This window comes from Lutra lutra, chromosome 4, assembly GCF_902655055.1.
Source record: "Lutra lutra chromosome 4, mLutLut1.2, whole genome shotgun sequence".
Lineage (NCBI taxonomy): Eukaryota > Metazoa > Chordata > Mammalia > Carnivora > Mustelidae > Lutra > Lutra lutra.
This window is the reverse complement of record NC_062281.1, coordinates 76,842,877-76,863,898: the sequence shown is the minus strand read 5'-3', so window position 1 is coordinate 76,863,898 and position 21,022 is coordinate 76,842,877. Positions and strand designations below refer to the sequence as shown.

The 21,022-nt window shown below is 37.2% G+C and overlaps 2 protein-coding genes across 6 annotated transcripts in view; one reads left to right on the top strand and one right to left on the bottom strand.

Moving 5' to 3' along the window:
• PLAG1 (PLAG1 zinc finger) overlaps positions 1-13,191 on the bottom strand; it is a 49,004-nt gene extending 35,813 nt beyond the window's left edge. For all 4 annotated transcript variants that reach the window (XM_047728007.1, XM_047728008.1, XM_047728010.1 and 1 more), the window contains exon 1: positions 13,027-13,191. The gene's annotated coding sequence lies outside the window, so the exon portion shown is untranslated. The remainder of the gene's footprint in view (positions 1-13,026) is intronic.
• A 409-nt stretch (positions 13,192-13,600) lies between these two features.
• On the top strand, positions 13,601-20,016 carry CHCHD7 (coiled-coil-helix-coiled-coil-helix domain containing 7). Of its 2 annotated transcripts, none has more exons than XM_047727666.1 (4): positions 13,601-13,746; positions 16,769-16,838; positions 18,301-18,399; positions 19,156-20,016. In XM_047727666.1, the coding sequence occupies exons 2-4, from the start codon at positions 16,785-16,787 to the stop codon at positions 19,258-19,260; spliced, it is 258 nt and encodes an 85-aa protein (XP_047583622.1). In that variant the 5' UTR covers positions 13,601-13,746; positions 16,769-16,784; the 3' UTR covers positions 19,261-20,016. The 2 variants fall into 2 exon arrangements, with proteins under 2 accessions (XP_047583622.1, XP_047583624.1); XM_047727668.1 differs by having other exon boundaries at positions 13,671-13,746; positions 16,759-16,838.
• Positions 20,017-21,022: the final 1,006 nt, after the last annotated feature.

Sequence of the window (21,022 nt, the reverse complement as noted above, 5' to 3'; positions counted from 1 at the left end):
ATGCTCATTTTGGTTTTGCTTTTACCGGGAAGAACTTTTCACTAAAACTCGGCTTAAAAAAAAAAAATGCTTCTAATAGCTCTCATCTTTAAAGGATCAAAACCTCCGCTTTCGTACTTGATCAGTTTCAAGCTTTCTGAAAAATACTCGTACAATTTGACCTTATTTTAGTGAAGTAACTGATGAAGCCAATGATAAAGGTGTTTACCTTTAAAAATTCCCAAATTTCATTTTTTGGAAGCTGAACACCATCCTTCTGAACTGTTTAACTTCAAAAATCTAGATTTAGTACAGCCTCAGACACAGAAGCAGGGTATACGAAAAGATCTTTAAAATCTATAACAACGTGTGCTTATTTTTAAGAAGTGGTTTTGGACGTCATGGCTTGACACAAAGCACGGAAAAGGAGTGCATACAGTACAGAGGCACTGCCATACACAGGGTGGCAGCACTGAGAAGGAAATCCAGACTGACGGCAGAACGCCTGAATGGCCAATGCAGCCTCCCAAGTGTGCCTGGAATCTGATTATGAAAACACTTCTTAGACACACGGGGATTTTGGTTTTAATTAAGAAATTCCTTTTAATTCTGGCAGAGGTATTCTGCATTTTAGAAAAGCTCTCATGAGTCAGCCTCTGAAAGTGATCAATTGCACTTTTCTGAAAACAAACTGCTTTCTCTTCCTCTTCCTGCATTGATAAAAGGTAAACTGAGTAGGATTAAATTTAAGCACCACATCATACTCAGTGTTTAAGCAGAGCAACTGTATCTCAAGTGTGTGTGCATACACACATACACCCATTTTTTTTTGTTGTTGTTGTTGTTTTGTGGGTTTTCTTCCCCCCAATTTATTTAAACTAAAAACAAAAACAGTTCACCTATTTCTCCCACCCTCACCCCACCCTCTGCCCCTGGCAACTACCAATTTGTTCTCTGTATGTATGAGCTTGGTTTTATTTTTGTTTTGAGATATTTAAATTAACATATAAAAAAGATCATACAGTATTTGTCTTTCTCAGTCTTACTTCACTTAGCATAATAGCATCAAAGTCCATCCACACTGTCACAAATGGTGAGATTTCATTCTTTTCTATAGCTGAATAATATTCCATTATATATAATATAAAGTTTTATAATACTATATATTATATTATATACAATATTATAATAAATGCCACATTTTATCTATGCATCCATCCATGGGCACTTAGGTTGTTCCCATATGCTGGTTATTACAAATAATGCTGTGATGAATATGGGGGTGTACATATCCTTTCAAAGTTAGTGTTTTCATTTCCTTTGGATAAATACCCAGAAGTGAAATAGCTGGATCATATCATAGTTCTATTTTTAATTTTTTGAAGAACCTCCACACTATTTCCCACAGCATCTGCACTAATTTATATTTGTACCAACAGTGCACAGCATTCTCTTTTCTCCACAGCCTTGTCAACACTTGTGATTTCTAAGCTTTTTGAAATAGCCACCCACCAGGTGTGAGGTGATTATCTCACGGTAGTTTTGATTTGCATTTCTCTGATGTTGAATGATGTTGAACATCTTTTCATGTGTCTGTTGGCCATTTGTATGTCTTCTTTGAAAAAAATGTCTATTCAGATCTTTACCCATTTTTTACTTGAATTGTTTGTTTTTTGCAACTGAGTTGTATGAATTTATGTATTTTGGACATTTAGACCCTTACCAGATAAATCATTTGTAAATATTTCCTCCCATTCAGGAGGTTGTTTTTTCATTTTGTTGATGGTTTTCTTGCTGTGCATAAGCTTTTTAGTCTGATGTAGTCCCACTTGTTTATTTATTTGTGTGTGTGCATGGCTTTTGGTGTCAGATTTTAAAAAATCATCACCAAAGACCTATGTCAAGGAACTTACTGCCTATGTTTTCTTCTAAACCTGGTTTCAGGTCTTACATTCAATTCTACAATGAGTGTGTTTTCCTCATTGTATATTCTTGGCTCCTCCATCATAAATTAATTGGTTATATATGTGTGGGTTTATTTCACGGCTCTCTATTCTGTTCCACTGATCTATGTGTCTGTTTTTATGCCAACCCCATACTGCTTTTATTACTACAGCTTTGTAATATAGCTTGAAATCAGGGAATGTGAGGCCTCCAGTTTTGTTCTTCCCAAGACTGTTTCACCTATCTCATGTCTTTTGTGGTTCTAAACAAATTTTAGGATTGTTTGTTCCATTTGTGAGAAATGCCACTGAAATTTTCAAAGGGACTGCACTGAATATGTAGATTACTTAGGCAGTATGGACATTTGAATATTAATTTTTCTAATCCATGAGCATGGAGTATCTTTCTATTTATTTATATCTTCTACAATTTCTTTCACGTTTTCTAGCTTTCAATATACATGTCTTTCACTTCCCTGGTTAAATTTATTCCTAGGTATTCTTTTTGATGCAATTGTAAATGGTAATTTTTTTTTCTTTTTGATAGTTCATTATTAGCATATAGAAATGCAACAGATTTCTGTATATTGATTTTGTATCCTACAACTTCATTGAATTAGGTTATTAAATTTAACAGCTTTTTGACAGAGTCTTTAAGGGTTTCCACATATATAATATCATCAGCAAATAGTGGGCAGTTTCATTTCTTCCTTTCCAATTTTGATGCCTTTTATTTCTCTCCTTTTTTTTTTTTTTTTTTTTTTTTTGCCTAATTTCTCTGGCTAAAACTTCCAATACTATATTGTATAAAAGCAGCAAGAACAGGAATCCTTGCCTTGTTCCTGATGTTAGAGGTAAATTTTTCAGCTTTTCACCATTAAGTATGATGTTAGCTATGGGCTTGTCCTATATAGCTTTTATTATATTGAAGCATGGTACCTCTATACCCACTGCATTGAGAGTTTTTATCATAAATGGATATTGAATTTTTTCAAATGCTCTTTCTGCATCTATTGAGATGATCATATGACTTTTATACCTCATTTTGTTAATGTGGTTATTATTTTGACTGATGTGTGGATATTGAGCCAGTCTTATATCCCTGGAATAAATCCCACTTGATCACAGTATGATTTCTTTAATGTATTATTGAATTCAGTTTGCTAATATTTTGTTGGAGATTTTTATATCATGTTCATCAAAGATATTAACCTGTAATTTTCTTTACTTGTGACAGCTTATTTGGTTTTGGTAGCAGGGTAATGCTGGCTTCATATGGTGAATTTGGAAGAATTCTCTCCTCTTCTATTTTCTGGAAGAGTTTGAGAAAGATTCGTATTAATTCTTCTTTTAATGTTTGGTAGAATTCACCAGTGGAGCCATCTGGTCCTGGACTTTTGTTCACTGGAAAATTTTTGATTAGTGACTCAATCCCCACACGAGTAATTGGTCTCTTAGTAATGGGTCTGTTCAGATTTTCTATTTCATCATGAAACAGTTTTGGTAGATTATATGTTTCTAGGAACTTATCTGTTTTTTTCTCGGTTACTCAATTTGTTGGTATATTATTGTTCATGGTAGTCTCTCATGATCCTATTTCTGCAGTATCAGTTTTAACATCTCCTTTCTTCACTTCTCATTCTGAGTCCTCTCTCTTTTTTTCTTGGTGAGTCTAGCTAATGGTTTGTCAATTTTATCTTTTCAAAGAATCAGTTCTCAGTTTCACTGATCTTTCCTATTGCCTTTTTAATTTCTATTTATTTCTGCTTTAATATATGTTATTTCCTTCCCTCTACTAGCTATGGGCTTTATTTGTTCTTTTTCTAGCTCCTTGAGGTGTAAACTTAGGTTGTTCATTTGAACAAGAAGATACAGCATTTGTGAATATTTATGCACCCAAAACAGGAGCACATAAATATATAAAACAAATATTAACAGACATAAAAGAAGAAATAAACAGCCATACAACAATAAGGGACGTTAATACCTCTCTAACACCAATGGAGAGATAATCCAGACAGAAAACCAATAAATTAACACTGGCCTTAAATAATATATTAGACCAGACAGACTTAACAGACATTCACAGAACATTCCACCAAAAGGAACAGAATACACGTTCTTCTCAAGTGCACATGGAACGTTTTCCAAGACAGATCATACACTAGACCACAAAAAAGTCTTCAGAGGATTAAAATCATATCAGGCATCTTTTCCAACCACAGTGGTATGAAATTAGAAATTACACGAAGACAACTGGAAAATTCACAAACATGTGGCAATTAAGCAGCATGCTACTGAACAACCAACTGGTCAAAGAAGAAATCAAAAGAGAAATAAAAGAGACAAATGAAAATGGAAATGTAACCTACCAAAGTTTATGGGGTGCAGCAAAAGCAGTTCTAAGAGGGAAGTTCATAGCGATAAATGCCTGCCTCAAAAAACAAGAGAAGTCTAGTGCATATTTAAAAAGATTACCTGAGCTATGATTAAAAGTGCTCCAAAGTAGAAACTTCTTTTAAGAATATGATCTTGGGAACAAAACTGCTGTTATTAAATACAAGCAGCTCAAGTGTTAAACTAATTGTCTTTATTATGTTATAACGTTCAAAAAGAGAGACTTTTAAGGAAAACATCTGTAATGCTACTTAAAATGAACTAAGATACCCCTCAGAGTCTAAAATGCTTAATGATTAAAAATTTCAAATGCAGTGGATATTCAAGTGACATAGATAAAAACAGTTCTAACACATTATCACATTCTTCCTTCAAAAATAACTACAATAACCAAATATTATTTGATTCTCTAAGTAATTTTGTACCTGTATTTGAAAAACATATTCTCATTGTGTGAAAAGATAGATGTTTATGAAATTCTACAAACTGTCAGATAATTATATGTATTCACTTTGTTTACAAACTTCTAGGCATATAAAAATAAATTCAGATACAGAACAGCTTTCAATTAAAATTCCCTAATTTCAGTAGTACATCAAGTTATCCAAATATTTAAAACCTTCATTCTATATCTAATTATATCTGTTACATGATAGTTATTTCCATTTTGATTTATAATTAAATATTTTACATGTATTACCTTTTAAAATATACTGTGCGTGAAATTATTGCTAAGGAATATTTGTCTTATACTTTGTTCTTAAAAAGAAACTGAAGCAAATTACCTTAAAAGTTAAGCCTGATACATACACACTTTACACTGGGCATAGTTAAATCAGTTATTTGTTTATATGACAGGAGCTCTGAGGATGCTCAAATTTTATGAAGCATTAAAAGAAAAACATAAAATATCACCAACTGCTGTTAGAAGAGTACCCTGTATTTGTAGGCATTTTCCTTCTTTGAAACATTTTAAACTCTTCCAAATAAGAACTACTAGAACTGCTTCCACAACCCCTGGTATAATTTACCTACCCATTTTCTTATATGTCTAATTCTATTTTAGAGCTGAAACCCTTAGCATTTGAATAGTGATTTGCAAACAAAATACTAATATTAGAAAAGTAACATAACCAAGGTTGAAATTTTATCCAATTAAATGGCCTCAGACAATAACAAATTAGAAAAACACATGAAAAACATTTTCCCAGATTTACTTAGAAAATAAGTTTAGAAATACAAGGAAAGTAAATTCATGTTTGAGATATAGTCTCTAATCAGATATGCTGGTCATATTAATTTTAAGGTTAAAATAGATCTTACTCAGCTATATAAAGACACAACTCTCAAAAACTACAAATTTAGGACAAATTCAATTTTAAAGTAAGGGAGCTAATTTCTCTTCTTTGGAACAGAACAGATATAGGAATTATATTTAGGAAATACAAAAAGCTTAAGAAAGGCAATATATTCTTAAATAAAACTGTATTTTCATTTCATTTGCTAAAGTTGATTTAAAAAAACAACAACCCTGTTATTCTAACTCTTTTAGGGTATGATGAAAAGTGATGTGGGCACTACGTAATTCCAGCTTTAAGACAATACAAGAAAATAAAATCAAATTACTTAGAAAATGTAGCAGACTAAAATTCAGCTGGTGTCATTTTTAACCTGAACGTTTGAACGACCTTAATCTGCCAGGTTCAGTTTCTTAAAATTCTCCTGATGGAGAACGATTCAATCAGCTTTTTATTAATACACCTTCAAGTGAACAAAACTGATTAAAACATTTTCTCAGCTTGCCTTCTAGCCAAAGAAGCTAAATCCCTCATTCTCTGATCGATTTCTAGTTTAACAGTCTCCAAAAATGTATCTCAAAATTAAAGGCTCTAATATCTAATTATTGATTAAAATCATAGAAATTAAAAAAAAAAAACTGATGGCAGCCGTTTAGCTGTAGCATTTAATCTGAGAATATTTCCATATTCAGAAACCAAAGGATAGGCTATCATAAGTAATCAATATGCATACGTGCAATTTCAGTATAGGTTTGAGACAATAATTCAAGTGTTTGATAACTCCAAGTCTAAAATGAGCCTCTTATTCCCAAAAAAGGTAGAGTTCAAGACTCTGCAAGGGCAGATCATCATTCACAATCGTAGGGGATTTGGTTACCCTTTAGGAAAAGATGCCTCCTCTACCCTCAAAATATTTTCTTAAACTAAAGGAAACTTCCACACCAGAACATAACACTATAAGAAGTCTAGATCCTCCTTCAGAAAGTCAATTGCTAATTAATAAATAGGAAAGAAAAATTTCCTTTAACTGTCAGCATACACCTAAAAACAATCCAGAAATTAAGAATTTTGTTGACTGTTCTTATCTTTACCTTTTGAAAAGCTTTTTAAATGTTATTAAGTGTGTAGGAAATGATATAAATTGCCCTAAAAAAGCCCACAAAGTACCTTGTTCTTAGATTAAGTTTTTAAAATCCATTTCATTAATCTAACAAAGCTTTAAACTTTCTGATGAAGAATGGAGAAGATAATTTTCAATATTTTCTAAGATTTTTCAGAACATTTCCCTTAGGTACACATTTAAAATAATCTTTAAAATATTTTTAAAATATGAAAAAATCACTTTTCCTTACTTAAAAATAAAGAATTGAAAATAACCACTACAAATTATCCTTAGAATTTAATTTAGTTTAATTCAAACCTAAGAAGATACGGAAGAAAGGCTTGGGGAAATGTATTTTCAAAAGGTTATTATAAAGTCAGCAATTTGTATTGGAAATACTCTCTTATAGATTCCCCCAATTATCTCTCCCCTTTCAGGGGCTAAATTTATTATTTTTGCTTTGTATGTAGTTATTCTTTACTCAACGTAAGTAAATTTTTAAATTTGCCATGATTTTTATTTTATTCTGAAATTCTCATCTCCCTATTTCTTTCCTATTAATTTTGGACATTTTAGTCCATTCTTATATTCTCATTACACACTTTCATTCTTTAAACTCTTATTTTTAAAAGGCATCAAATAAACTTTCTAACACCTTCATAGTTCTAGTTTTTCTGTTTTTAGATTAGGAAAAAAATTCCACTTTAAAAAAAATGCAAGGAAACATTTCAAGCAAACTGTTTGTCCTATTAATCTAGGACCTAATTGCCTAAATTCACTCACTTTACTTATTCACACACATTTCTTAGGTAGTCATCTCAAATTCCCAGCACACACTGTGCTTAGTTTTAATACCATGATCCTGCAGTAACTCTGTTTACAAGACATCCAGGGACTTTTAAACACTAACAATTTTAATGCAGTATCACACCACTTCACTTTTTCAAAATGAGAAATTATTTGTTTTATAAAAATGGATTTCTGTTTTCTGATAAGCATTAAAAAAAAAAAAAAAAAGGCAAAAGCCTTAACACCCTAAGGACTACACACAACAATACATACACAAAACAAAAATACCAAACATACAGAAAACAAAAATACCAAACCACCCTTGGTAGTTCCCCAGCACCCTAACCTTGTCAATACCACTCTGGAAAGAGGAGGCAGGGACAGGTGTACAAACTGAGTAGAATGCAAACCACTGGAGAGCAGGCCAAGTGATTTAAAAGTAAAAACCAACTTATGCCTCTGTCATAATTTCTAAAAGGCTTTCGTACATGTATATTTCTTACATCAAATGTTAATAACTATACACTAACACTTTTATAAAATATTATGACCTACACTTTTTCATTTAATTTCTCTTAATTAAGCTTGAAAATTAAATTTGCTAATAAAATATAAAACTTGTCCTATTATAAATGAAAAGCAGTAATAGAGTAGATGTCAGGTTCAGGCATTTCAAAAAAATTAGACACTGAAATATATGCAAAAAGTAAAAATTAGCTACCTCCAAAGTGATCTTATCATAAAATGGGAAAGAATTCCCACACATGAATCCTAAAATCATAGTTAACTTTACAGTTTATCAATCTGATGTACCCTGCCCTCATACTTAACTTATTTGTAAATACTTTCACAAGGCTACCTAAACATTTACTAATTGGTTAAGTATGCTGCCTACATTAATTCCTGTAAAAATTAAAGAAATTAAAGGTCCACTTTTGTTTTTTCACAGTGGCTGATATGTATCGAAGTATTTGATGTTTCAGAAAAGGTGTTTATCAGGTCCTTAAAACATTTAAAACATGGCTCAAGGGACAATTTATAGCCCTTTTACCTTTAACATATTCACTATCTTGGATTTTGTTGAACACATTCAGTTGTCTTTTCCTTCTTCTGAAACTCTTCCCTTACTCAAATAACTAAAGAATCTAAGATGTTATCAACACAAAGAGAAAAAATTTATATTTATTCCTTATGCATTTGGAAACACATCAAAAAGAACGAGTATTCCACGTAGTTTGAGTAAACTTTCAGCAAAACTTTTTTCCTGGGGGTGTGTGTGTGTACGTAAATGTGTGTGTAACAGGTAATTTTTTGTACATCTGAATTTCCCAAAGAACAGAATTCTAAATAAAAAATATTAAAACATTCCTAGAAGGAACCAATATTTTGATTACACAACTCAAGGGGCAAATGATTATTGAAACAAAACTTTAAAGATGGTTACAGATACAGCTTAAAGTTATCTGGCTTTTCAAATATCTAAGACAGGAGCATTACATTTCATTTAGCAAACAACAATTTAATCCTTAGAAAGGAAAATTTCCAGAATACCAACCAAAATGTGTATGGCAACAACCAGCATTATGTTAAAAATAAAGGAAAAAAAATCCCACCTTTGTAGTATATTAAAATACAAAGAGTACCCTTAAAAATTTAAAATTATATTGATAAAGGCAAATTCACTAATTTATTTAGCTGTAGATATCTGTTTATTAAAATATTTTGGTTATAATAAACATACAGACATGGGATTTTTTCAGTACTAGCCTATATCTATAAATTATCTTCCACAACAGCTAAACTCTTTATAGAATTTCAAATGGCAGAATTAGGCATATAAATTTCAAGTAATAATCTCAAAGTAGGAGGTTTCGCTAACTGTAACTGGAATGAAGATTTTGAATATACAATATCTTTGGATTATTTATCTATAAATTATCTTCCATAACAGCTAAACTCCTTATAGAATTTCAAATAGCAGAATAAGGCATATAAATTTCAAGTAAGAATCTCAAAGTAGGAGCTTTCTCTAACTCTAATTGAAATAAAGATTTTAAGTACACAATATCCTTGGATTATTTCTTTAAATAGGTGTAATTTAGTGGTAGCTTCAGAAAAAGTATGTTCAACAGACATTATATCTGAGACATTAAAAAAGCCCAATACAACCAATTCAAATTAGATATTATGCTATGCTCTACCTAAATAAGACTCTCAAACGAATTCAAGTTTTTATACTTTGTGCACTCTCAATGCATTTTCTAATTCAGATAATCAGCCAGTTGTGTAAAACCCAAACATGAAGAAACTTATACTACCCTTTGTGAGAGAGGAAAAAAATCACAATGACAGCACTTTTACTTAGGTTGACAATAAACTAATCATAACTTCAAGTGTCCAAACAAACTGAATAACTCAATGGTCTAATGTAATTGGAAGAAATATTTTTCCTTCACTTTTACAGAAACTGAATTTATTTGTTATTAGTATCTAGTCTGTCGAAGTGGCAACTATTAAGATCCAAAAGTCTCATTTATTTTCAACAGAGAGCCTAATTCTGACTACTTATAGTTAATGTAACTTTCTTCAGCCAAAGTACAATAAAAATGTAAGAGAAATTTCAAAGGTTGTATAAATAATAATGGCATTCTGAAACCTCTAGACAGAAGATTATTTGGGGGAAGGGGAAGTTTCCCTTTCCCATTGATAATTTAATCACTTTTCAATCAGTTTTGATTTAACAGTGGTTCATGGGAATAATTTTTAATGAGTTCTTAGAAAGGTGTAATTGCTTCCAAAATCAGAAACCACAAGATGATGTACTCAAACACTATGCCGATGTAATGCTGTTCGGGAGGTATTTACAGAAAGGTGCAGATAGGAGCTCAGTTGTGAACACATGTTAACATAAAATGGGCTTCAAAACAATAATCTGTTTGTACAGTAGGGAAAGAAAAAATAGTCTGTATAAGATGTACAAAAACCCAGCTCTAATTTTAATCTATTTCTATAACTCATAAAAAACAAAGGAAAATAGGCATTTATTTCAAAACTCCATATACCTGTGGAAAACGGAGCACAAGTCAATTCTATTTGAGATGAACCTTAATCTCAAACAGAATTCAGCTAACAACATATTTTAAATTTTGAAAATATTGTGAAAATGTCAACCATTAAAGTCAACAGTAGTATATGATCATAAACATTTCCTGTTAAATAACACAAATAAATTCAACTTAAAAGATGCAAACTGATAGGTCTCAGGATTTTAAAACCTTTTAATTTCAAAGTAGCAGAGTTACAGCACATGTATAGGATGGGCTTTAAAAATGGGTATGCGTAAACTTTTCCATGGTGTTGGTGTATGTGCTTTTTTCTCCCCTTAAGGAAATGCCTACTGCTTACAGTGTAAAAGAATCTCCACCATTCTGTCTGCAGTTTTCAACCAGAAGTCTTCAATGTACCTTAAGCCAAATTGAATATTAGGTATTTTACAGCTTTTATAAAATGGCTGTAAAATCACATTATGGGCATACACAGCTCTTTGATCTTACTGCACAGAATTCATAACTGTTCAATAATGCTATACCATTACACCACACACCTTAAACTATTTCCATTTTTCCACAAATCCTTCCAAAATCAGCTTCCAAAGCAAAGAAAGGTAAAATGAAAAGTTCCTGGGAGGCTTGTTACACAAAAGAACAGCTTGGATACAAACTAATCTACACAATATCCATCTTCTGTTGAGCCTGTTTATCTCTCCTTTCCCTCCATCACTCCTAAAGGTGGGTGCATTTGAGTAATGGAAAGAGATGGCTCTTACTCCACCACACCCTCCCAGCACCTCTGCCTTTGGTCTTCAGACAGTGATTCAGTGCAGGTGATGAAAATCATAAGAAAAGAGAAGCTGTCCCTTTAAAATGCCCTGCTCTGTCCCATATCCCACGTGGAACCAACATCAGCAGCACTTTCCCATTAACTTCAATGTGATGCAAGAAGCACCATCCTTTTATATACGTAAAACCAGAAAACTTCAGCTTAATATTCTTTACAGAGGATGAACAGGTGAAGCAAACGGGTCAGGAAGGGAGAAACCAAGCAACGCCCCACCCCTCCCCAAAAGGTGCTCCAGTCCTGCACTCCAGTCTCTCTGTGCAACATCACCTCTCTACCCCTCCTCTGTAGAGCCAGTTTAAAGAAAGGAGGGAGCCACTAACAAAACCTGAAACATAAATGCGACGAAAATGCAATCTAAAGCCGGAAAGGTTTATTCTTCCAATCACACATATTAACTCTATTAAGAAAATGGCATCACTTTTTTTTCCACCAAAAAAAAAAAAACCCACCCCGCAAAGATCATTAAAAGAGAGTTATAAAATAGCAAATATAGTGTTTATCTTATCTCAGATCAGTCCACATTACCAATAAGTTTAGCAGTTTCTGCACTACCACCTCCCCCCTCCCTCCCCCTCCTCCTCTTGCATCGGATTTTCACGTTTTCTCATTGTCGGTTGAGTTATAAAAGGCTTTTGCCCTTCGAAAGTTTTAAAAAATAAATAAATATTAACTCCTTGGTCCCTGCAAAGTCAAAATGGACTTCAGGGGAAAGGCGGTTCATACTTCTACCTTTAGCGAGAAAAGGGGGAGCATCCCGGATTTTTAGGGATTTTTTGCGATTTTTAAAAAATTTTTATTTGGTTATATGCCTGAGTTCTCCCTCCATTTTGGTTGTTTATGATACTGACAACAAGCTGTCCCTGCTCTGTGCAGATCTCCTGCTTTCATTTAGCACCCCCTCCCCCTACCCCCGCCCTCGCAGCCACACATCCAGGGCTCACACCTCCCCGCAGACCCCGCACCCCGACCCCGACTCGCCCACCTGAGGAAAGGGCAAAAACAAATTCATTTCTCCAAAAAAGAAAAACCTCTTTTGAAAAAGGGGCAAAGTTACCCCAAGTCACTCAAAGTACCCCCCAAATATTGCCGACTGCGGGTTTCCGCCAGGCCCTTTGGGAAGCGACCTTCCCCCGGGATGTTTTGGTGGAAAATGCGGAGAGTTTACTCTCAAAACTGAATTTATATTAATTTTTCCCTTATTTTTCGGGTCTCTAATGTCTTCCGCTCTCGCTGCTGCCGCTGCCGCTGTCACAATATTCACAGCACCAGAGAGGAGGAGGAGGAGGAGGAGGAAAACTTTTCAAACTTTCCAGACCCTGAATAAAGGGTTTTTTTTTTTCCCACCGACCTCACCTTTGGGTCTCCAGCCGCATCGCCCCCTGCCCTGTCAGAAGCGACTTCAGGAGTCCCCACACCCCCGCTTAATTATTTTATTTTATTTTTTATTATTATTTTTCTCTCTGGGGTCCTGAGCAGGGGCTGAGAGTAGCACAAACTTTTCCTCCTCCTGCCGCCGCTGCTGCTCCTCTGCCCCCTCGGCTAGTCCCATAATTTAAATAACCCTGATATTTCTCCCGCTAAACACCTCTCCGCCGCCCCGGACCCCGGGAGAACTCACCGCGGGGCTTTAACATCCTCCCTCCGGCCCGTCCGCCGCCTTTACACCGCCCGCGGAATTTCTAATAATTTTTTTCTCATATTTCGGGCTGGACGCGGCGGGCCTGGAAATTGTTTCCTTACGCCTCTTTCCAGCAGCCATTGTAGTGTATGCGCTGCCCCTGCAGCCCAACTTGCAGCTGCCGCTGCCGCCGCCGCCGCCGCCGCCGCCGACGTCGCGCCCACCGCCGCCTCCCCCGGCCTCCTCGACCGCCGCCCCCGCCTCCCGCCGGCCCGCCCCCGGTCCCCGCCCGCCGCTGTGCCCACCCCCTGGGCGGGCTCCGCTCCAGGGCCGGCCACTAGGCGTCGCCGCCGCCAGGGACGGGCTCGCCGATTGGGCTTTGGTGCCGCCCATCAAACCAAAGTGTTAAGAGGCGGGCCGCGGCGTGGGGGGCGCGGCGGGGCGGGGGATAGGGGCGTGGCCGGGCGCCCAGCCCCGCCCACTCATCCCACCTCGGCCCTCCTCCCGCCAGCTGGAGGCGGGGCGAGACCCGCCCGCCCCCGCCCAGCAGGACCCGGGAGGGCTGTCAGTCTGGCGGCGGCGCGCGTTGATTGGGCCGGCGGCCGCCGGGGGAGCGGGGGCAGCACGTTGGGATGCGCGCTACTTAAGGTCCTGCTGCGTGAGCCATTGACGTGTTTGGAGCTGGAGACGGCCTGGGAGCTGGCAGGGTGGCCGTCCGAGGTGAGTGGTCCCCCGCCCCTCCTTTCGCGGCGGCTGCGGGGATGCGAGAAGAGAAGAGTGTGCACCTGGGTCACCGCGGGCCCGAATCCTTTCTTTTGGCGTGAAGCCGCTGCCACCAGGCCCTGCCTCAGCGCAGGCCCTTTCCTGTCGCTTCTCCTTTCCACGACACCGGTTTGTTCGGGCTGGAGACGAGGAAAGTGACCCTCGCTCTGCCTGGGCACCCCAGCTCTTCCTTTACCCTGCTTCTCAACCTTTGGGGCGTAATTGCCACCCCCCCCCCCCCACACTCCCAGTTTCCTGCGTTTTCCTGTCCCTCTACCCTATTCGGCTCCATCGAAGGTCAAAGCAGGTGTGTTCTGTGCCCGTCGTCCACCGTTAGACCGACAGGCAGCATCGCGGAAGGTCGCGAGACTGCGGACTCGCACCTCCAGTTTCTTCATTCGACTTCCCCACCCCTCCCCGCCATGCTATGCCGACTTCCTGACCCTGCCTTTCTGCACTCAGCAGTGGGGTAAGGGCTTTAGGTTCTCGCATAACGTATTTCAGTTTCCTGCTAGTTGCATCTGCGTTTTATCAGAGCCACAGACCCCTGCCTTGGCTCTGACCAGCATGTGAGCATGGACGTGTTCAGTAACGTTTTCTTCCTCTGGGGATGTGAACTGTGGGGATGTGAACTGGATGGAAAATCAACACATACTTTTTAAAGCAATTTGCCTTTTGGAGAAGGTGTTAGAGTTATTCCTCAACTGTGCTGTGCTTTTGCGGCCCCTCAAATCTTTGGTTTTCTTTCTGGCTGTCCTTTGCATGTAGAGCTCTGTAATATTTGTTTAGTGCCTTCAGAAAGTAAGCAGGCAAGCCATCTCTGGCAGAACACTCTTCCCTTTAGCCCTTCTCCTCCTTGTAAACAGGCATTTCCTCTTCATTTCCAGTCGATACGTGAGGATTCAGGCAAAGAAGGTGACATTTAGAAATCCAAACTTACATTGACTCGTATGTAGAATCCGGAAGGGAAAGGAAAGGAAATCTGAATAAATTAATCCTTCAAACCTGATTTGTGTATATATGATGTTACCTAGATGTTATTTTTAAAGAATTCTTGACTGATAATGATAATAAAATGCAGTGAAAGTGCATTTTCATATAAGGCACGCAATCAGAGTTGTGTGTATGTCTCATTATTGTTGAGATTATATATAAGGAATATAAACAGCTAAGTAGAATTCTGTGTTCTTACATCATAGGATGGATGTAAAAGAGAAGGATGTGGATTTACTTAGTACTATTATCTGTTAGTGAGAAGTCAAGCTAGCAAAAGAATTGCGTTCAGGAGAGGAAGAAGCTTCTAGATAAAATTGAATAGCACCTTGAATTTCGTTTTTACCTGCTTTTGTTAGCTAGGTGTATTCATGTATTGTTCAGGGAAAATCATGAAATGTAAGGATTACTTAGAGGATTCCTAAAAGAGAAAGGATACTGGAATGACTAAACTTTTCTCTTTTAGCCTGGACACCCTGGTCTCTGAACTGGGTGACTCTTGATTACAAATACCTCCACTTTTTAGGAGCTTATGGGGTTTGATTGATTTTCCTGAATGTACCTTATTTCTTTTACCATGACTGATATTTTTTGACCGTGTCATCTAGGGCAAGAAAAGTAGAAACCATTTCATACAAAAATTCTGACCTTTGTCTGGTTATACTGACTGATGCAGTTTTTATTGGGTGGTGTTGCGTAGGTCATTTGCGTTGCCGCTTGTTTTAGGTGGAAGATGGTTAAGCTAGAAGAGAATTCGAGAGTACATATTAGCTCAGCTCCTTAAACTTAGTGCAGAGCATTTAAAAATGTTTGTGGGTAGCTCATCAATAGTATACTGATATAGTGGAATGAAAAAATCACTTTGAAATATTAAATAGTTTGTTGACTATTGTTTTTTTAATTTTCTTTTAGTTCCTTTCTATGACATGTTTTCAAAGATAATAGGCATACCAGTTTCAGATGAACTCCGTTATAGAGATCAGTTTTCCTGGAACATAGTTGACATATATGAGTACTGTGTGACTTGACTTGGAATCACTAGGTGGCTCTTAGGGAACTGTGATAATCTTTAATTGGTGAGGACTTCTGCAGAGCTCTCCATGTGTAAGGCTTGAGTTGGAAGATTAATGAACCACAGTAGCATTTTGTGACTTCCTTTAACCCAGGGAAGTATCAGTTAAATAGAAGGTACCACTGGGAGTAAAGTTTCAGTTTTTCTTTTTTAGCTTTTCAAAATGCCAACTAAGCAATAACTTTGTTTTTTAGTATATTGACCACCCTGGTGCTGGTTAGAGTATGCAGTTAGGTTTAGTAAACAAATGTTTTTGCTAATGTTGGTTCGTACTATTTGTTCCACACTTATTTTGTATAATGATCAAATGTATAATAAGGAAGTAATCATTAGAATGCATGCTATATTTGGGAGGCCTAGGTGGCTCAGTCAGTTAGGGATTGGACTCTTGATTTCAGCTCTGGTCATGATCTCAGAGGCCTGGGATTAAGCCTGAAAGGGAAGCACACTCCCCACTCAGCGGGGAGTCTACTTGTCTCCCTCTGCACTTCCTGCCTCCCCACACTTGTGCATATTGGCTTGCTCTCTCTCTTTCTCTCTCTCTCTCTCAAATAAATGAATAAATATTTTTTTGAAAAAGAATGCATGCTGTATTTTTAGGTCTTTTTAAAATGTGTTTATAGCTTAACTTTTAGAAGTAAAGATAAACTAAAACTGAACTATAACTGAACTTTCTTCCTAGACATTATAATCAAATTTCAGTGGATGAATTTAAATACAGCCCTGAGGCACCATGGCAATTCAAAGGAAAAACCCAACCAAATATTTATTCTCATAATCGAGAGAGCATACAAAGTTCCTTACTGGATAAGCATCCCAATATTAATTTTTCGAGTACTCAGGGGTCTAATGAGATGTATTGATTTATTTTCTGTCATTCACTGTGTAACTCTTTTTTCTAACCTCTCCCTGCAGTAAGAAAAGTATTAGGATGCCCATGGTAGCACGGAGGCTGAGAGATCCTGACATAAACCCTTGCTTGTCGGTAAGGTGATTTGCTTTTAATTTTCACGAGTATTAACTTGGAAAAACAGACTTGTGTTCTTACGGGCATCCATTTTCTGAAGTTCTTGAATAAAGTTATTTCTATACAAAAATATTCCTGGCCAGCGTATCCTTCTTTCACCAGAGCAGTTTTAGGTATTCATAATTTAGGTAACAAAGATCCATCCCCTCAAAGTTTCCATTTGTATAATGTGCAAGCATATATTTGCCACTGTAACACCAGACGGAATATGTAACACCAGGGAAAGTCTGTAGTCCAAAAGTGGAAAGTGGCAAAGTGTATTTTTCAACTGCCACTGAAATTTGTTTTAATAGCAATAATTTCATCCTGTCCTTGAGACAGCCTGGCGATGAATAGGGCCTATAATGGAATTTGCCTATTTAAAGCAAAGCTTCCCACAAGGGTATCACGTACACAAAATGTTTTGTTGTAATAATAAAGTCTTACTGGCATCTGTTTGGTATGACTAGCAATACTGACTTGTGGCTTTGTCACCCTGGAGTAATGCATTCATCAGACTGGTGCCATTCCCTGAGCCAAATGGCATTTTTCAAATGTACACATTCATTAAATATTTGGCATAGAATTTTAGCTTTGTTTTGTATATTTGATCTGTTTTGAACCAGCTTTATTAAGTTTCTTTAGATAGACCGTGTTTCTTAGATCCGTGAAGCAAATTACCTACCCCTTGAGTTAAAGCTTTCCTTTAGATGACCTCTCAGAATCATACTTTTCACTTTGAAGTTTGTTATCCAATCTACTTCCAGTTTAGACAGCTTAATTTTAATTCCCAAATGGCTCCTACCTTTGAACTCACCGCCCTGTGTTGCTCACTTAGGTTTTGAAGTGATATTAATGATATCTATTAAAACTTCATGCATAATAGTATATGTACTTGCATAATGGAGGGAATGATAGCCAAAAATACATTGAGATGAGTGGTGTTAATTTATGTTGCCTTTATGTAGACCAGTTATTAGCTACTTACTTAGGATCTTGAAACAGTCAAGTCAAAGTGAGAACTTGGAAAAGCAGGACAGCTGCAATCTGCTTTGGGAGATTGGGTTTTGATTCTCGCTGTGCAGTAGTGATTTTCAGCACCTTGTACCTTGCCTCCGCTTCTTTGTTGAATGGTAACTGGGGTAAATGATCTCAGTCTGCACCCTGGCTCAAGTTCCCATGATCAGATATTCAGAAAACTGACTCAGACTATGAAAAGGAAGATGTCTGCCCTGAGCAGAATGAGTGCTGGGATGGTAGGGAAGATAATTCAGTTTCTGTTCATTACATGCTCATTAAAAAAGGAGCAAAAGGGAATGAGTTCGTATTATCTGTTCTGGAGGGAAGTGGCTTCAGAAGTTTGGGGGTTTTTTGTTGTTGTTTTTTTTTTTTTAGATCCCATTCCACCCTCTTTAAATGATGCCTTTCTTACATATTAAAGGAATCCGATGCTTCTACCCGATGTATGGATGAAAATAACTACGACAGGGAACGGTGCTCCACTTACTTCTTGAAGTATAAAAACTGCCGGAAATTCTGGGTACGCCTAGCTTGGTTAGCTTTGTGTTAAAACTCCTCTCTTAGGCTTGAAACTGAAGCCCTAAATTAGTGCATACCCACAGTCCCTTCTTGGTGATGCCTGGGGAAACCAGCTTTTCACTCTCCTCTGTGTTTCCTGAAGGATACTTGCGAGTTTTTAGTGGCTGCCTCCTCCTTCTCCAGGCTGGAAGAATGCAGGTCTCCTATGGGTGGGTCTTCCGATGAGTGTTTAAGAGCTGCAGCCCTAACACAATAACCTTGTTTTAATTTTAGTTCTGGGGATGAACAGAATGGAGAGCTTGCTTTGTCATAATGCATTTTATGCTTCCATTTCTGCCTTCTCCTTTCCCACCACCTCTCATGGTTGTTAAAATGGTCCCATTTTTCTTGAGACATTGGTGTGTGACTTCTGTATCTGAGCACTAGATCCAGCTACTTCCTTTCCAGATCTTCTAAGTTAACTATTGCTTTCATGTAGTAATTATTTAGTAGATCCTCTGGACAGACTGGACTCTTGTGCTCCTGCACTTCAGTAATGTATATTCCCATCCCAATTACCGTCAACGTAATTGGAATGGTCACTTCTATTTAATTAGTTTGAAAACATAATCTGAAGTCCTAGAATTAGTTTTTTGGTTCCTCTTTACACTTGGTTTTTAGAATTTCCTCTTTGAGGAAGTAGTGGCCAATAACTGGCAAATGAGTAGCATTGGATATATGACTGATTTGGATTTCTTCTTTTTATACTTACGTGCAGAATTCTATCATGGTCCAGAGAAGACAGAATGGAGTGACACCATCTATGCCTACAGCAGCAGAAAGAGATGAGATCCTGGGGTCGATGGGAAAGATGCCTTACTGACTGTTTGCATTAAAATTGTTTATTTAATTTAGAAGCAGATGAATACTTTCAACAAAGATTACCGTAATCTTTTAACGCCTTTTAGGCCTTACCCATACAGATCTTAAATTCTACAAGAGCAGATAGTTAATTTAGCCTTGCGTCCTTTGTGTTTGCCCTCAGTGCTGTGAGATAGTCTGCCAGTGCTGACTGTGCCATGCCGCTGAGTTCACATGACTTGCCAAAGGTAAGGAAGCATTAGGAAAGGTGATGGGAGGAGTGGAGCCTTTCACCTGGCTAACAAGCAAAGGTAACAAGTAAACACTTACTGGCAGTGAAAGGATGGTGGTTTCCAGGGATGGGAAATGACGCGAGCAACAACATGGTGGAAAGAAAGCTCAAGCTAACTTTGGAGAGTGGTCTATAGGCTGTTTCACATAGAGTTTAAGGTGGTTGGTGGAGTGGCAGAACAGAGACTGGGAAGGTAAGTTCACGGTGGATGAGCAGTGGGCCTCAGATCTCAGGCTCAGCAAAGTAAGACCTCCATGCTCATTTCACTCCCTTGTCTTTGTTTAAATCAGAGTAGTACATTAACTGGGCAGGGAAGAAGCGGTGTGGGAGGGTTGTTGAATAAATGGCCTGCAAAAAAACTGGTTTTCTTTCTCTTTTTTTTTTTTCTTTCTTTAGGGAAAGGCTTTAGTTAAAAGATTCTGTGACTAAAATCCATACATACTTGATAACCTGAAGGCCTATACTCTTGAAGCACAGTAATGGAGAGAAAAAGATTTTCTTAGAAGGGGGATTTCTGTTCGCAGGAAGAGGTGGGCAAGGAAAAGTATGAACACACTGGGATGAGACTAGAGCTCCACTTCATTTTGTGCTATAAACACACAAATATTCAGTATGGTGATTGGGGTAGGTTGTGTGGCAGCTCTCATATCTACCATGTTTTTAAATCCAGTTTATTTCATTTACAGGCCAGTTTTAGAACCTATTATTTAATAAAATTTAATGCATACTAAAAAAATCAATGAAAACAAATAGCTCGTGTCCCTTCTCTTTATCTGGTGCTGGATCAAGAGTGTTATTTTAAAGGCTGCTGACCATAAACTATCCATCTCATTGGTCTAGTCCAAAACCCAGGTCAGATGTTTTTAAGCCATATGACCCTGATTGTTAAATGTGATTCTATTTGAATAAAAGTTGGATCGTTTGAGAAACGCCTTGATTTGTATTGATTGCTCTAAAAATGATGGATTAAAATAGGACCTGACAAGAAACTAATACTTGTGTGACAAGCATTTCGGTATTTTAAGCATGCTGTTCAAGGGTTTGGAATTTTACTGTCACCTCTTTAAATGTACCTACCGGTATCAACATTTATCCAGGAGCTATTTGTCTTGGCCTAGCCCTTTTTAAAAAAAAAAAAAAAATAGCAAGTTTATTGAGATACAATTCAGATACCATATAAATCATCCACTTAAAGTATACAATACAGTGATTTTTGGTATATTGACAAAGTTGTGCAGCCACCACCACAATTGATTGTAGAGCCCTTCACTCCAGAAAGAAACCGTAAGCACACATTCATTTCTTAACACCTCCCTTTCTCTTCACTTCTCCAACACTTAAACAACTATTTTCTATCTCTAGAATGGGCTATTCTGGTCATTTATAGGAATGGAATTGTATAGTATGTGGTCTTTTGTGACTGGCTTCTTTTACTTGGTCTAATGTTTTCAAGACCCATTCATGTTACCTGTATCATTGTTTTTTGTTGCTG

Excerpts from the sequence above, each read along its gene's own strand:
- CHCHD7 (XM_047727666.1), top strand. The coding sequence starts at position 16,785 with ATGCCCATGGTAGCACGGAGGCTGAGAGATCCTGACATAAACCCTTGC. Across the intron at positions 16,839-18,300 it reads ACATAAACCCTTGCTTGTCG|GAATCCGATGCTTCTACCCG; the intron begins GTAAGGTGATTT and ends TACATATTAAAG. Across the intron at positions 18,400-19,155 it reads AAAACTGCCGGAAATTCTGG|AATTCTATCATGGTCCAGAG; the intron begins GTACGCCTAGCT and ends ACTTACGTGCAG.